Here is a 17,831-nt window from a genome sequence, read left to right as displayed (position 1 = left end):
ACCCGGCACAGGGGATTCAGGACAGGGTGATTTCGGGTGTATGGGTCGGAGAGGGCAAAGTTTTGGTGATCTATCAGGAGATGAAAGACGAGGAGGCCTCGGTAGAGTGAAAGGGCAAGTGGGAGGAGCAGCTTGGGGAGGAGAGAGATGAGGGTCTGTGGGCTGATGCCCCAAGTAGGGTTAACTCCTCTTCCTCTTGCGCCAGGCTCAGCCTAATACAATTTAAGGTTACTCATAGAGTGCATATGACAGGGGCAAGGTTGAGTAGGTTCTTTGGGATGGAGGACAGGTGTGGGAGGTGCTCGGGAAGCCTGGCGAATCAAGTCCACATGTTCTGGTCGTGCCCAGCACTGGATGGGTTCTGGAGAGGTTTCGCAGGACTATGTCCAAGGTGGTGAAAGTCCAGGTCAAGCCGAGCTGGGGGTTGGCACTATTTGGGGTTAACGGATGAGCCGCGAGTGCAGGAGGCAAAAGAGGCCGGTATCCTGGCCTTTGCGTCCTTGGTAGCCCGGCGGCGGATCTTGCTATTATGGAAGGACGCGAAGCCCCCCCAGTGTGGAAGCCTGGATAAATGGCATGGCAGGGTTCATTAAGCTGGAGAGGATAAAGTTTGTCTTGAGAGGGTCTGTGCAGGGGTTCTTCAGGCGGTGGCAACCGTTCCTAGACTATCTCGCGGAGCGCTAGGAAGAGGTCAGCAGCAGCAGCAACCCGGGAGGGGGGCGCTCTTTCGAGGGGGGTATTTGGGTGGGTGGGCAGTGTTTGGGGGGGGGGGGGGGGGGAGAAGAGGAGAGAGAGAAAGAGAGCTTCCCCAAGGGTATCTTTGAATGTCATATGGGGGGGGTTGCTATATAATGGGGGAAACCCAATGTATAAGTTTTGTATTATTTTCGATTGTTGTGTTTGTGCTCCTTATTCTTTTTGTTATGGGGGGGGGGGGGGGGGCTGTTTGTTAAAATTTTGTTGGAAAATCTGTATAAACCTATTTTTAAAAAAAAAGTAGCAGTCACTTTATTGGGAGTTTTCTATAGACCCCCCAATAGCAGCAGAGAGATAAAGGAACAGATTGGGCGTCAGATCTTGGAAAAGTGCAGAAGTAACAGAGTTGTTGTCATGGGTGACTTCAACTTCCCAAGATTTTGTTAGGTGTGTAGGAAGGATTCCTGACTCATATGCTGATAGGCCAACTAGGTTGGAGGCCATATTGGACTTGGTGCTTGGCAACGAACCAGGCCAGGTGTCAGATCTCAGTGGGAGAGCATTTTGGTGACGGTGACCACAACTCCTTGACCTTTACCATAGTCATGGAGAGGGATAGGAACACCGTATGGGAAGGTATTTAATTGGGGGAGGGAAATTATACTGCTATTAGACAGGAGCTGAGGAGCATAAAGTAGGAACAATTGTTCTTGGGGAAATGCACAACAGTAATGTAGAGATTGTTTAAGGAGCACTTGCTGCGAGTGCTGAATAGTTTTGTCCCACTGAGACGAGGAAGAAATGGTAAGGTGAAGGAGCCTTGGATGACAAGAGAAGTGGAGCTTCTAGTCAAGAGGAAGAAGGAAGCTTACGTAAGATTGAGGAAGCAAGGATCTGACTCGGAAGGAACTAAATGGACAGAGATAGAAGGGGGCATGAAAAAGCCGTGGCGGGAAGGATTAGGGAAAACCCCAAGGCGTTCTACAATTGAGAAATAAGAGGATGATCAGAGTGAGAGTAGGGCCGATCAGGGATAGTGAAGGGAACTTGTGCCTAGTGTCGGAGGAGATGGGGGGAGGCCCTAAATGAATATTTTGCTTCAGTATTCACTAGAGAGAGGGACCTTGTTGCTCATGAGAACAGCATGAACCAGGTTAATAGACTCAAACAGGTTGATATTAAGGAGGAGGAGGAGCTGGAAATTTTGAAAAGCATCAGGATCGAGAAGTCCCCTGGGCCTGACGGGATATACCCAAGGTTACTACGGGAAGCGAAGGAGGAGATTGCTGCGCCGTTGGCGATGATCTTTGCGACCTCGCTCTCCACTGGACTGGTACTGGATGATCGGAGGGAGGCAAATGTTGTTCCCCTGTTCAATAAAGGGAATAGGGAAATCACTGGGAATTACAGACCCATCATTCTTAAGTCTGTGGTGAGCAAAATATTGGAAAGGATTCTGAGAGATAGGATTTATGATTATTTAGAAAAACATAGTTTGGTTAAAGATAGTCAGCATGGCTTTGTGAGGGGCAGGTCATGCCTCACAAGCTTCACTGAATTCTTTGAGGATGTATCGAGACACATTGATGAAGGTCGGGCAGTGGATGTGCTGTATATGGATGTCAGTAAGGCTTTTGATAAGGTTCCCATGGTAGGCTCATTCAGAAAGTTAGGGGGCATGTGATACAAGGAAATTTGTTGTCTGGACACAGAATTGGCTGGCCGAAGGAAGACAGCGAGTGGTCGTGGATGGAAAGTATTCCGCCTGGAGGTCGGTGACCAGTGGTGTCCTGCAAGGATCTGTTCTGGGACCTCTGCTCTTTGTGGTTTTTATAAATGACTTGGATGAGGAAGTGGAAGGGTGGGTTAGTAAATTTACCAATGACATGAAGATTGAGGGATTGTAAATAGTGTTGAGGGTTGTTGCAGGTTACAGCAGGACATTGACAGGATGCAGAGCTGGGCTGAGAAGTGGCAGATGGGAGTTCAACCTTGATGAATGCGAAGTGATTCATTTTGGAAGGTCAAATTTGAACGCTGAATACAGGGTTAAAGGCAGGATTCTTGAAGTGTGGAGGAACAGAGGGATCTTGGGGTCCATGTACATAGATCCCGCAAGGTTGCCACACAGGTTGATAGGGTTGTTAAGGCGGCGTATGGTGTGTTGGCTTTCATTAACAGGGGGGTTGAGTTTAAGAGCCGCAAGGTTTTGCTGCAGCTTTATAAAACTCTAGTTAGACCACACTTGGAATATTGTGTCCCGTTCTGGTTGCCTCATTATAGGAAGGATGTGGATGCTTTGGAGAGGGTACAGAGATTTACCACGATGCTGCTGGACTGGAGGGCATGGCTTATGAAAAGTTGAGGGAGCTGGGGCTTTTCTCACTGGAGCGAAGAAGGCAGAGGGGTGACTTGATAGAGGTGTACAAGGTGATGAGCCATGGATAGAGTGGATAGCCAGATATTTTTCCCCAGGGTGGAAATGGCTGTCACGAGGGGACATAATTTTAAGGTGTTTGGAGGAAGGTATAGGGGAGATGTCAGAGGTAGGTTCTTTTCACAGAGAGTGGTGTGTGTGTGTGTAATGCACTGTCAGCAGAGGTGGTGGAGTCAGAGACATTAGGGACATTTAAGCGACTCTTAGATAAGCACATGGACAGCAGTAAATTGAAGGGGTGTAGGTTAGGTAGATCTTAGATTAGGATAAATGGTCGGCATAACATCGTAGGCTGAAGGGCCTATACAGTGCTGTACTGTTCTATGTTCTAAGTCAAGGATCCAGCTGCACAGGGAAGGGTCAAGTCCAAGGTTGCAGAGTTTGGTTATTAATCTTGTTGGTATAATGGTGTTGAAGGCGAGCTGTAGTCTATGAATAGCAGTCACGTGTAGGTGTCCTCGTTGTTGAGATGTGCGAGAGTTGATTGTAGGGCCAGAGAGATAGCATCTGATATGGATCGGTTGCCGCGGTAGGCGAACTGCAATGGGTCGAGACATCTCGATCACCCAAATTGGCTGAAGTCTGACATCTGCGATGCGGAGGACATCCACTCGGCACTTCTGGCTGAAGATTATTGTGAATACTTCAGCCTCATCTTTTGCACTGATGTGCTGGGCTCCTCCATCATTGAAGATGGGAACACTGGTGTAGCGTGTGGGTGGCTGAGGAAATGTTTTCAAAACTACCTGGATGTTAACGACACGGGTGAAGTTTCGGCAGCGGTGGTCTGGGAGGCATTAAAGGCAGTGGTTAGAGGGAGCTGCTCTCGATACAGGCCCACAGGGAGAAGGCAGACAGAGCAGAGACCGACTGACGGATAAAAGGAGATACTGCAGGTAAACAGGAGGTATGCAGAGAACCCAGAGGCAGGGCTTCTAAGGGAGCGACGGAGGCTATAGGCAGAGTTTGGCTTGTTAATTACAGGGAAGGCGGTGGAGCAGCTAAGGAAGGCGAGGGGGATTTATGAATATGGAGAGAAGGTCAGAAGAATGCTTGCGCAGCAGCTTAGAAAGCGGGAGGCAGCTGGGGAGATAGGGAAAGTAAAAGGACGGAGGCGGAACCTGGTCGGAGATTCGGCAGGGGTTAATAAGGTGTTCAAGGAGTTTTACAGTAGGTTATATGATTCGGAACCCCCAGCTGGGCTGGAGGGGATGAGGCACTTTTTAAGGGGGCTGAAGGTCCCAAAGGTGGATGGGGCGGTTGGTAGAAGGGCTGGGGACCCCGATCGGGTTGGAGGAAATAGCCGAGGGGCTGGAGGCCATGCAGTCGGGTAAAGCCCCGGGGACGGACAGGTACCCAGTGGAGTTTAATAAAAAGTTCTCTGGGATATTGGGGTCGCTGTTGATGAGGACATTCAATGAGGCAAGGGAGCGTGGGGTGCTTCTCCCGACGATGCCACAGGCCACTATCTCATTGATCCTGAAGCGGGACAAGGACCCAGGGCTATGCGGGTCCTACAGGCTGATATCAATACTAAGTGTTGACATCCAACTGTTGGCCAAAATCTTGTCCTCTAGGATTGAAGACTGCATTCCAGACGTGATTGGGGAGGACCAGACGGGATTCGTTAAGGGTAGGCAGTTGGTGGCCAATGTAAGAAAGGTTGCTAAATGTGATCATGATGCCCCCAGAAGGTAGGGACGTGGAGGTAGTGGTCACAATGTACGCAAAGGCGGCATTTGATCGGGTTGAATGGGAAAATCTGCGGGAGGTAGTGGGGCGGTTTGGATTTTGGCGGAGTTTCATTGACTGGGTCAGGCTGCTGTATCAGGCTCCTGTTGCGAGTGTACAGTCGAACAGGTCAACATCGGACTATTTCAGGCTGCACCGGGGGAAGAGACGGGGGTGCACCCTCTCCCCACTGCTGTTTGCGTTGGCCATAGAACAGCTGGGAATTGCACAGAGAGCCTCAAGGGGCTGGTCTGGAGGGGTGTGGAACACAAGAGTCTCACTATACGCAAAGGACATGCTCCTAAATATTTCGGACCCACTACAAGGGATGGAAGAAATAATGAGGATTCTGGGGGAATTTGGCCGGTTTTCGGGTTATAAACTGAATATGGGGAAAAGTGAGATGTTGGCGATCCAGGCAAGGGGGCAGGAGGCGCGATTGGGGGAGCTGCCGTTTAGGTGGTGGGAAGCTTTCGGTACCTAGGCATTCAGGTGGCGCGGGAATGGGAATGGCTACATAAGTTAAATTTGGCCCGATTAGTAGACCAAACGAAGGACGATTTTGGACGGTGGGATGCGCTCCCGTTGTCACTAGCTGGGAGGGTACAGACAGTGAAAATGACGGTCCTCCCGAGATTCCTGTTTGTGTTTCCCCATCTTTATTCCGCGGTCCTTCTTTAAATAGGTCAATAAGGTGATCACTGGCTTTGTATGGGCGAGTAAGGCCACGCGAGTAAAAAAAGGGGATGCTGGAGCGGAGCCGGGGAGAGGGAGGGCTGTCGCTGCCGAACTTTAGTAATTATTATTGGGCGGCGACTAAAGCCATGATTAAGAAGTGGGTGTTGTGGAGAGGGTCGTTGTGGGAGCGAGTGGAGGCGGCATCATGCAAGGGCATTAGCTTGGGGGCATTGGTAACGGCGCCTCTGCCGTTCCCACCGGCACGGTACTCCACCAGTCCCGTGGTGGCGGCGGCCCGGAGAGTCTGGGGGCAACGGAGCCATGTGGCAGCGGAGGGAGCATCAGTCTGGTCTCCAATCTGCAATAATCACCGGTTTGCCCCGGGAAGGCTGGATGGAGGGTTCCTGAGTTGGCAGAGAGCAGGGATTGAGAGGATGAGAGATATGTTTATAGAGGGGAGCTTTTCTAGCCTGAGTGAGCTGGAGGAGAAATTTGGATTGACGAGGGAAATGAGTTTAGGTACCTGCAGGCGCGGGACTTCCTACGCAGGCAGGTCTCAACCTTCCCGCTCCAACCGCCAAGGGGGATACAGGACAGGGTAGTTTCCAGAATGTGGGTGGGAGAAGGGAGGGTTTCTGACATTTACAAGGAACTCATGGGGTCAGAGGAGACGCAGTCCGAAGAGTTGAAACGCAAGAGGGAAGAGGAGTTAGGAGGAGAGATAGAGGATGGTCTCTGGGCAGACGCGTTGAGTAGAGTCTGATACAGTTCAAGGTCGTGCGCCGGGCTCACATGACAGTGGCTCAGATTAGCAGGTTCTTTGGAGTAGAAGATAGGTGCGCAAGGTGTGCGGGAGGGCCAGCGAACCATGTCCATTTGTTCTGGGCATGCCCGAAGCTTAGGGGATTCTGGCAGGGATTAGGTCAGTTATGTCTCTTCCCCCCATCTCCCCTTGTTGGGTCCTCACCAGCTGCTAGCAGCTATGTCCTTTAGGATCCAGACAGTTCAGTCCCTGGTGGTACTACCGAGCCACCCTTGGTGATGGACATTGAAGACACCCCACCTAGAGTACAACCTGCACCGTTGCCACCCTCAGTGCTTCTTCCAAGTGGTGCTCCAACATTGAGGACAGATTCATCAGCTATGGGGAGACAGGAATAGTGTTCAATTCTGGTCGCCACACTACCAGAAGGATGTGGAGGCTTTAGAGAGGGTGCAGAAGAGATTTACCAGAATGTTGCCTGGTATGGAGGGCATTAGCTATGAGGAGCGGTTGAATAAACTCGGTTTGTTCTCACTGGAACGAAGGAGGTTGAGGGGCGACCTGATAGAGGTCTACAAAATTATGAGGGGCATAGACAGAGTGGATAGTCAGAGGCTTTTCCCCGGGGTAGAGGGGTCAATTGCTAGGGGGCATAGGTTTAAGGTGAGAGGGGCAAGGTTTAGAGTAGATGTACGAGGCAAGTTTTTTACGCAGAGGGTAGTGGGTGCCTGGAACTCACTACCGGAGGAGGTGGTGGAAGCAGGGACGATAGTGACATTTAAGGGGCATCTTGACAAATACATGATTAAGATGGGAATAGAGGGATATGGACCCAGGAAGTGTAGAAGATTGTAGTTTAGTCGGGCATCATGGTCAGCACGGGCTTGGAGGGCCGAAGGGCCTGTTCCTGTGCTGTACATTTCTTTGTTTGTTCTTTGTTCAGGACGTGGTTATCAGCAGGAGAAATCCTTGCCCATGTTTGACGTGGTGCCATGAGACTTCATGGGATCTAAATTTGAGTGGGTGAGTGGCAGGACACATTGGGTGAGTGGCAGGACACATTGAGAGAGTGTCCGTGAAGCATAGGAGATCTTCAGCTTCATAAATAGAGGCACTGAATATAACAGTGCGGAAGTTAGGTAAGCCTTTGCATAGCTCTATTAGGTGACAACTAATGCATACAGTATCTATGTCTGGTCACCGCACTTCATGAAGGATGAGAAAGTCCATGATGTCGAGGATATATATATATATATATATTTTTTAAATAGAGCATTTGGGGTTGTCCCCCTTAGAGCAAAGGAGGTTGAAATGAGATCTGATAGAGAGGGACAAGATTAGCAGAAGTTTATAGTAGACAAAAACTGTCCCCATTAGCTGATAGTACAAGTACTAGGTAAAGGACACAGATTTAATGTTCTGGGCAAGAGATGCAGGGGTGAGGGGAAGACCTTTTTTTCAAAAAGAAAACAAACAGTAGTAATGACCTTGCTAGCTGGGTGGGCTGGTGGAAGAGACAATGAATGATTTCTAAAGGAAATTGGATGGAAACTTGAGAAATAAACCTGCAGGCCTATGCGGTTAAGAGGAGAATAAGAATGACTGGATTGCTCTAGATGGGCTCAATTGACCAAATGGTGTCCATGTATGTTGCAATGATTATGAGCCTAGCTGCCTGTCGTTTATACATGACTGAAGACCAGTCTGTCACATATCAATGTTCATTAATTGGCCATTTCTTTGTTCTTTTTTTCATGCTATAATTCCTCTCTTCTCATCCACACCATCATAAAGGAGCACAACAATTTCAGCAGAGACAGTTTTTTTGTTTTTAAACTTTTTTTAAATAAATCTGGAGAACGCAAGTCATTTATCTTTCCAATTAAGGGTCAGTTTAGCATGGACAGTGCCCTGGGGCCGGGATCAAACTCAGTTGCTAACCACTGCGCCACAGTGCTGTTCCCGACACCCATATTTTAATTAATGAGCCTTAGCAAAGCAAGTGGCAGTGCAGTATAGTGGCACAGTGGTTAGCATTGCTGCCTCATGGTGTCGAGGTCCCAGGTTCGATCCCGGCTCTGGGTCACTGTCCTTGAGAAGTTTGCACATTCTCCCAGTGTTTGTGTGGGTTTCGCCCCCACAACCCCAAGATGTGCAGGGTCGCTGGCCACGCTAAATTGGCCCTTAATTGGAAAAAAAATGAATTGGGTACTCCAAAATTTATTTTAAAAAAGCAAAGCAAGTGGCTAGTAGAGATCAAGAACGCCAGGCTCTACTGACCAGAGACTGCTTTGAAGAACTAAATTTTAGCAGCAGCACTGGAGGTTTAAAAAATGATTTGGAAACATTTAAAGTTAGGAACAAAAATACGAAAGTAAGAGTCACTACTGATGATAGTGATGGCTGAAAATTCAAACATTTTCCATAATTATCCGATGCTCACGCCCAATTTGATACTTAATTTACACTGGAGACAGCAAACTTCAAATTCATTTCCAAATCCATCAGCATCTCCCAAGGATATTATTCTAAACAAATCCTAAGATTTGCAGAAACACCGGAAGCACCCAAACTGCTTGGGGTCTCTAAACTCAGTTTAAATAAATAATTTTTACTGCATCACCAGAGAGTTCTTATATACCCAGGGATCTGCCATTCACAAGTCTGTCTCAACTGGAGTCCACAGATTAACTTTCAGCTACGAGTACAAAAAAAACCCAAATGCTTGATTTAATTTTAACTAATTACTTGAAAACTGAAGACCGAATTCACCCCAATTCCCTGCACATGGAATTGAGTTAATTCAAAAATGCTAATATCCAGAGTACAATTTCCTATAGGTCCTTTACGTTCTCCTGTATTACAAAATCCAAGTATCAGTGTTGGACATAGGAAAAGAGAAAATGGTTAAATAGTACTTTGTGCTCCTCCATTGTCTCACCTCTGCCACGGCCACGCCTTCCTCGTTCAGCATGTCTATCACCTGGACCAACATCCACTCCATTTTCCTCAACTCGGTCTGCAAATAAAAATGCAAATTTCAGGAACTAGACAAAAAAACTTCAGTTATTACACACCAATCTTACATTCTATACTTACATTCCCTGCCACGATTTCCTCTGCCTCGTCTAGAAGAGATTGCACGACCCCGAGTTATTTTATCTCCACGCTTCTCTCGGTTTTCCTTATTTTCCAAGAGGCCATCTTTTCCAGATCCAAGGCTCTTCTTTTTTCCTACAGTCTCCCATGAAGTCTGTAAAATGACATTCCATCAATTCATTACTTGCTAGACAAGCATTCTAAGACCAAGTCATCTACATATACAAACCAGAGTATCTGGAAATATCAATACCCAAATTGCACATTAAACCCCCAGAGGTTTTCAGTAACTCACTTGGATCCATATGAGCTTCATGAAAAATGGCCAGCAAAACACTATCAGGATGTAAAAGCAATTCACTTTCATCCTCTTTTTGTAATACGGTTCTTGTTTTTCCAATGTGTACAGATTTGAATGCATTTTATAAGGATGTAAGCATGCTGAACAGTTGGAAAAACAAAATAAGGCCCATTTTGGCCATTACGCAATTGCAACTGGGAGTGGCCCAATCGCATCCATTTCCCGCTTTCAAATATTTATACAGTTCTTTTACATTACATTTGACAACATTCATACGATAAACATTTAACTGACATTTCTTCATTTTTCTTTGCATTCCTCAAATCAATCTCAATTCCATAACTCCATCTATACCAGTTCACCAAAAATACATTTAATTCTCTAAAAACATTTTGAAAACATCAGATTTTCAAAAAAAGTGTCCCGATTGTGGATGGGAGGAATACAAATTAAAACATTCAATTTCATGCACAGCAGAAGCCGACACTTATAACACATTACACCACCAAAATACTACCAAATCAAAATTCATACCCTCTCATTCATACAATTGCTGGTGAACCAATACTTAAGAAAAACCCCACCATTTTTAAGGACTCCTGAAATGTGTCAGAATCAGATGGCTGCTGGCATCCAAGTGAAGGCAGTTGAAACTTCAAATGCTGAAAATATACCAGTGCCCAAAATAAAAATTGAACATTGTACAGCTACAGTACCTCAAACTCAGCATCCTCAGAACAGAGGCCCAGATTTTAGATCAGGTGGATCGGGCCACAGGTCACTTGGGAGCATCAGATAAAGCGGCATGCGAAGCTGTTAACTAGTCTGGGGTCGCACCACACCAATGCAGCAATGAGCTAAATTGTCCAGCTCATCTTTAAATTTTTACTCAATTAAAATTGATGTGCAGAACATTATAGAAGAGCCTGGTTTTCAGACAAATCCAGTTTCTGGACAGCTGGATTTGAGACACTATATATAGAAATTCAGTTTGCCTAAAATATAGACTTGCAATCTGTTCCATCTATCCTCCTATGGGATTCCAGTGCTCTAATCATCAAGGATTCATACCACTCCCAAATACCATACTTATACCCAATTCAGTTTTTCTAATTAAGGGGCCAATCCACCTAACCCTGCACATCTTTGGGTTGTGGGGGCGAGACCCACGCAGACACGGGGAGAAAATGCAAACTCCACACAGACAGTGACCCAGGGCCAGGATCGAATCTGAGACCTCAGCGCCGTGAGGCAGCAGTGCTAACTACTTAGCCACTACTTATGCTGCCCCATACTTTCTAGGTACAAAATTCCATAAATCCTATACTCAAGTTTGGAGTGAGTTGTAAAGGAAGGGGAATCCAAGAGCTGTCCTCACCTGCCAATTGATTTGGGTCTCATGAAGTATTCGAAGGTAATCAGTCTCCATTTCTGCAGGTAGGCTAGGCATCTTTCATTTAAATATTTGCCAATACTGAACAAAATCCAGGTTACCAGGAAATGGAAGCACATCACCTGCATTTTATCTAAACTGGGTGTTCGTGCCTTGCACATTTGCCCATCTCCAACTATTCTGGAGGTAGATTAAGAAAAATGCCCAAGATTTGACCTCATACGAGTTGTTCAGCTGCTTTAAATTCACTTGCTATCTGTGGGGGATCCAGAGTTATATTTCAGCCCAAATGACTATGCTACTGTTCCTCAGGTCAAAGGCTTTCTCACTTAACTTAACTTAACCCCACAGATTTTGAATAAAGAGCCCGCAACCTGACTGTTTGCATCTCCATTCTATCCCCATGCTTATAATGGAGAGTGGGTTCACACGAGAAAACCCTGACTGTGTCCAAGATCTCTCAGCACACTTCTGTTGAGTGCAAAGACCACCAATCTGCTCATTATTTTCAGTCTTGGGTGAAATCATTTTCACATGTAACAGATTTTACTTTTTTATGTTTATTATTTTCTTAAAAACCTGTGCAAATCCACTTCACAAACCTATTTGCATGTAACTCTTCCAAACACTGGTTAAGAAGAAAAGTTTCTAGAAACAAAATACAATAGTGTCTCAAAACTGGCAACCTCAGGACAGGGGTAGTGTCGGATTTCAAGTCAGGTGATGTGGGCCAAGCCAGGCTGAGTGAGGTCAAATCTACCTGAGCCTGTGAACAGACTGCAAGCAGCAAAGCAGTTAACTAGTCCTTTGTCTCACTGCACCAATGTGGTGTTGAGCTGAGTCTTTCCTTTAATTTCACTCAATTAAAAATTGATGCATTCCACATTCTAAAAATGGCTGGCTTTTGGACAACTCCGGTGTTTGAACAGCCAGACGAGACAGTCTACAATACTTTCACAGTCAGGGAGCAATCAGACACAAAACAGTTGAGTAAGCAACACCTTTATCCATACCGTATCTGAATTTCCTTCCAGCAGCACATTGATAGCTCTGTTCACATCACCATTGCAGTCATGAAGTGCAACTATGCTTTCATCCGGGTTCTTTCCTGTGACTTCCATCAACTAAAATAAGAGTCCCATCTTTTAGAATTATTGTAGAAACATCTACATAGTACATTCAACATCTTGGAAAAAATACAAAAAGATTAATGCATAGCTTTCAAAAGGAGTCCTGTTGCCCACTATGCAACCAGAACTGGCCCTAGTAAGCTTTTAATCATCTTGATTTATATATTTGATATTGCACAAGCAAATTTCTCAAACTCAACTAATACAGTAAAATTTCTGTTGTCCAACACACGACCAACTAGAATTCTCCTATTAACCAGAATTCTGGGTTAGGTCCATCTTTTCATTAGAAATGTCAAACCCGCAAGTTATTAATGGCCTGTCCTCGCTCCAGTCTTAGCTCTCACTGTGCTGCTGCATTGTGTTTCTTTGGTATCAATCATTCAATTTGCACATTCCCGACCTCCCAAGGCCTCAACATCCACTTGATCATCGTGGAGTTTCCAAATGGATGAAAAGACAGAACTAATCTTGTATCTCCGTTAACCGGCATATTTTATTCACCAGCACCTTCCTCAGCATGCTGGGAACAGATTTTCCTGAACTTTGAAAACTGGACATTAAAACTTAATCAAATCCTGTCTGTATGGAGTTTGCACATTCTCCCAGTGTCTGCGTGTCTCACCCCCACAACCCAATACGATGTACAGGGTAGTGGAATTGATCATGCTAAATTGTCCCTTAGTTGGAAAAAAAAAAAATTGTGTACGCGTCAAAAAAAAAAAAAAAACAATCAATCGCATTTTGGCCTTTTGGCTAAGATGAAGTGTCAGATCAAGCACAAGATGAGATGAGGTGCAATGGCTCTTCTTGTCAGCTTGGATCTTTTATGTCTCTTGTGGAGACCATGAATTTGCCTCAATTTGAATGTGAATTGTTTTTTTGGAGCAAGCAAAGAGATACATTAAAGGTTTGCGTTGCTCACTCTGCGCACTGGTTTTGAAACTTTAAGGATGGGGTTAAAAGAAATTTAAAACTGATTTAGCCACTTGATAATGGGCAAGAGGTCAAATCTGCTTTTTAAAAATTTCCAACAAGAAAAGGAAAAGATCCAAGGAAAGGACCCAATATTTGTGGTTAACTAATAACGGTAACGGTAGTATTAAACTTGAAGAATCCTGGTATTTGATAGAGCAATCTCCCTGGTGATTCAGTCCTTAGAAATTCTGCTGCATGGTATGTCGTCCACCTGACTGAATCGGAGTAGGGGCTAGACAAGGAGCGATCGTGAGCCATGTCTCTTCGAGGAGAGTTCCCGATGGAGTTTGAAAATTGGCCACCATGCATTTGTAATCTTAATCTGAAAGCTGGGCCCATCAGGTTTGACACAGCACATTGTATGCAGTCTTAGAGAAAATATACAGAGGACAATGGTAATAACAGATAAATTAAAGAAAAAAAACATGGAATAAACTAGAGATAAAACAAAAATACTATACCAAAAAAAAAGGTAGCCTATTTACATTGCACTGACTGGCATTAGTGCAAAACTATAATATTTATTATTGCCACAAGTCGGCTTCCATTAACATTGCAATGAAGTTACTGTGAAAAGCCCCTAGTCGCCACATTCCAGCGCATGTTCGGGTACACAGAGGGAGAATTCCTAACAGCACATCTTTCGGGACTTGTGGGAGGAAACCGGAGCACCCGGAGGAAACCCACGTAGACACGGGGAGAACATGCAGACTCCGCACAGACAGTGACCCAAGCCGGAATTGAACCAGGGATCCTGGAGCTGTGAAACAACAGTGCTAACCAGTGTACTCATGCCACCCACAAATAATAAACTCAGCCGCCGCAGGAATGGAACCCAAAATGCTGGCCTTGCTCTGCATCACAAAACAGCAGTCTACCCAACTGAGCTAAACCGGCCCTGACAGATGGTTTCATTTTCTGTGCCCCTTGTGCTTCTTTGCACTTTTGAGATTACATAAAATTTACATTTTATTTCAGGACTTCAGTGAGTAGGCACCTACACTGAATGCATAGGACCAATTGCCCCTTTATCCTCCGTGGTGTTCCCTCCCTCCCCACCCTTTTCAATGGTTGTTCTTCCCACCCACCCCACCTCTCTCCTTCTCTTGCTCCCCACTAAATGAGATCACAAACATGTTTTCGAAGAGGCTCGTTTTCCCATATGGTGGAATCCTTCATCTGATCTGCTAACTGCAAATTTTATTTTTTCTAACTTTAAGAACTCCACTAGGTCGGAGAGCCAGTCTGAGGCTCTGGATGATGCTGCCAACTTCCATCCAAGCAGAAGTCTCTGCTGGGCAATCAGGGAGGTGAAACCCCAGGGTGTCAGTCCCTGTCCCACTTATCCCTGAAGAACTCACTCATGCGTGCCCAGTTTAGCTCCACCCTGCGCACCACCTTTAGCTGCGTCAAGACTCAGTCCTGCGGATGAGATGGAGTTGACCCTGTGTGGAGTTTCGACCCAGAGTCCTGCCTCTATCACTATGCCTAGCTCCTCCTTCCATTATTTTCACAACTCATCCAGTGGGGCCCTTACCTTTTCCAACAGTCGTCTGAATATGTCACCAAATTTACCTCCCCCTAGCAGTCCAATGCTGTCTGTCCTGTAGGGTGTGTCCAGGTATCTGGGATAATGTCATGATCTCCTGGCAAAGGAAGTCACGCAACTGCAAAGTACCGAAGCTTGTTCCCTTTTTAAGAGCACGGGTTTGTGTGTGAACTCCCCCAGGGAGTCTACTCTACCATCCACATACATGTCCCTCACGGCCAACACCCCTCCGTCCTCTCTCTACTTTGAAAATGGTGTTTTTTGCCAGAATAAATTTATGGTTCCTGCAGATGCAGGCTGCAGCAGACAAGACATGGAGTTTTAAATGGTGTCTGAGCTGATTCCAGGTCCTTAAGGTGGTTAGCACCACCAGGCTCCTCAAGTATTTGGTTGAAGGCATGGCGACCAGCATCCAGAGGGACACCCCATACAGGAGGCAGCCTCCATCTGCACGATCCACCTCCAGCTTTCCCCACCACCCCGCCCCGCCCTCGCCGCTGAGTGGTAAAATAGGACGTTCAGCAGAGCGAAGCCTTCCACATCGCCCTCTACGTAGGATAGCTTTTCATATTATAGGATTCTTTCCTGCCAAAGGCAATGATCAGTTTCTCAACCCTGAAGTAGGATTTGGGGACGAAGATCGGGAATAGGAACAGGAATCTTGGCAGCACCTTCACTTATATTGCCTGCACTCTTCCTGCAAGGGATCATAGAATCTACAGTGCAGAAGGAGGCCATTCGGCCCATCGAGTCTGCACCAGCTCTTGGAAAGAGCACCCTACCCAAGGTCTACACCTCCACCCTATCCCCATAACCCAGTAACCCCACCCAACACTAAGGGCAATTTTGGACACTATGGGCAATTTAGCATGGCCAATCCACCTAACCCGCACATCTTTGGACTGTGGGAGGAAACCGGAGCACCCGGAGGAAACCCACGCACACACGGGGAGGATGTGCAGACTCCGCACAGACAGTGACCCAAGCCGGAATCGAACCCGAGACCCTGGAGCTGTGAAGCATTTGTGCTATCCACAATGCTACCGTGCTGCCCGTGGGAGTGAGAGCTCTCTCCACAGGTCCCTTTTCATCTCCAGACTGGACACGTTCCATTTATAGAGCCTGCCCAGTCGCAAGCTCCCTGAATGCCCAGGTACCTAGTTTAAATGGCAGTGTCTCCAGCAAGATCACTTCTGGCAAGCGGATGGAGTCATAATCATGTTCAGCAGGCGCCTGATGTTCGATGAGTCCATATGACGCACTCCCATCAGGTCAATGTCTTTTTTGAACAGAGATCAGAGCCAGTGCCAGCGTTGGCGGCACAATCCCCGTCCATAGCAAGTCATTGCTATATCTACAGGTGCAGGGCTAGTTCTGCCGCAGATTCCTTGTACATGTTCACTGACAACCCACCTAGTCCTGGTGTCTTCCCCGACTGCATGGAATTAATATATTCCATGATCTCATCCAGCCCTAGTGGTGCTTCCAGTCCCTGTTTCTTTCCCTCCCCCACAACTGCTAAGTCCAGTCTATCGAGGAATTATTTAATCTTAGAGACCCCTCCGGGGGCTCAGAGCTGTTTGCAACGACACCTTTGATCTCATCTGGGACAGTGGCTATCCTACCGCTCCTGCTCTTCACCTGCGCTCCCTCTCGAGGCAACCTGCTTCCTTAGCTGCTATGCCAGCAGGCAGCTGGTCTTGTCTCCATGCTCATAGCTGGTGTCTGGCACAGCTGATTCACTGCTTTTTCCCTGTGGAGGGGCCAAATCCCATCTATAGTTTCTTCCTTTTCTCCAGCAGCTCCATGGTCAAGGTCGTGCCTATCGGCAATCCACTTCCAATATGGAGTCGATCAGCCATTGTCTAGCTGCCCTTTCTTACCTATCGCCAAGTGCCCTAAGCTCTATTATTTCCCCCTTATCACTGCCTTCAATGCCTCCCAGAACGTGGAGAGAGAGACCTCGCTGTATTGGGTGCAGGGTACACATCATGGCTTGAGACATTCTTTCGCAAAATAGCCTATCGGCTAGGAGGGCTGTACTCGGCCTCCTTGAGGGGGGGGGGGGGGGGGGGTTTTTTTGCTGGACCCAGCTCTTTTCCAACCTCACGTCCATGTAGTGTGGAGGGTGGCCAGAGTATATCGCGGAGTATTCCAACTCTCATCCCCTCGGAAGTACTCATCTCCCCACTATGAAGAAGTCTATGCATGAATAAGCTTTTGCATGTGGGATGAGTTCTCGGGCGGTTGAATCTCCGCTGGTCTACACCACCCCCCATCCCCTCCATAAAGTTGTCTAGCTGCACAGCTGAAAACTCGGTCAGGGATTTCTGCCATTATTTTCTTCATAAATTCTGCCGTCTCAGTTTGGGGCATATAGATTTATAAAGTACCACTGGGGACCCTTCCAGGATCCCACTTACCATTATGTATTGTCCCCCAGGGTCCGTCACAATGTTCGTCACTGCAAATGCTACTTTTGTTAAATTGCATGGCCACACCCCTTGGACTCATGTCAAAGAACGCCTGATAAATCCGTCCCACCCAGCTTTTCTTTACCCTGTCGGTCCTTAAATGTGCTGCGAGGCATTTAAGATGAGCAAATTCTCTGGATCTTTTCACCGGCATATTGAGTCTTCCACCCCCCACCCTCTTGTGTCAGAGTGCTGGACTAGGCCACGTCTGGTTCTGTGGTTGCCCTCTTACGCCATCCCTTCTTGAAGGACATCCTGAGAGGTTGATGTTTTTTGATCAGCTTTGAATATCCTTGGTTTATTAACACCCAAGTACACAAGGGTGTGTGTGGTTGATATCCTGTTGCCACCCTTGTGATTGGTCTGTTCCCTTGTCTGAACGAGCATCCTTTTCTCGTCTTCATTTGGTGGTGGGCATGCACCAGAGGAATAAAGACTTATGGTTGCAGCTTAGTCTTGTTTCACCCTGAACCCTTTTGCTCCTGGTCGTTCTCCAATTTTGATCCTGTCTTGTCAAGTGTTGGGAGACACTGACCACAATCCAAATCTATAGTTGCTGGTCCTCTCTGTACACAAGTATGTGGAATGGTGATAGTTCTAAC

The 17,831-nt window shown here is 46.7% G+C and overlaps 1 protein-coding gene across 1 annotated transcript in view; it reads right to left on the bottom strand.

Moving 5' to 3' along the window:
• ubap2a (ubiquitin associated protein 2a) overlaps window positions 1–17,831 on the bottom strand; it is a 253,109-nt gene that overhangs the window by 185,361 nt on the left and 49,917 nt on the right. The window contains 3 exon segments of the mRNA XM_072497225.1: window positions 9,247–9,324; window positions 9,405–9,558; window positions 12,112–12,222. Coding sequence (XP_072353326.1) covers window positions 9,247–9,324; window positions 9,405–9,558; window positions 12,112–12,222 — 343 coding nt within the window.

The sequence above is a fragment of the Scyliorhinus torazame genome, chromosome 3 (genome assembly GCF_047496885.1).
Source record: "Scyliorhinus torazame isolate Kashiwa2021f chromosome 3, sScyTor2.1, whole genome shotgun sequence".
NCBI classification, from domain to species: Eukaryota; Metazoa; Chordata; class Chondrichthyes; order Carcharhiniformes; family Scyliorhinidae; genus Scyliorhinus; species Scyliorhinus torazame.
Note: the sequence above shows the minus strand (reverse complement) of the source record. Positions and strands in the feature narration are given on the sequence as shown.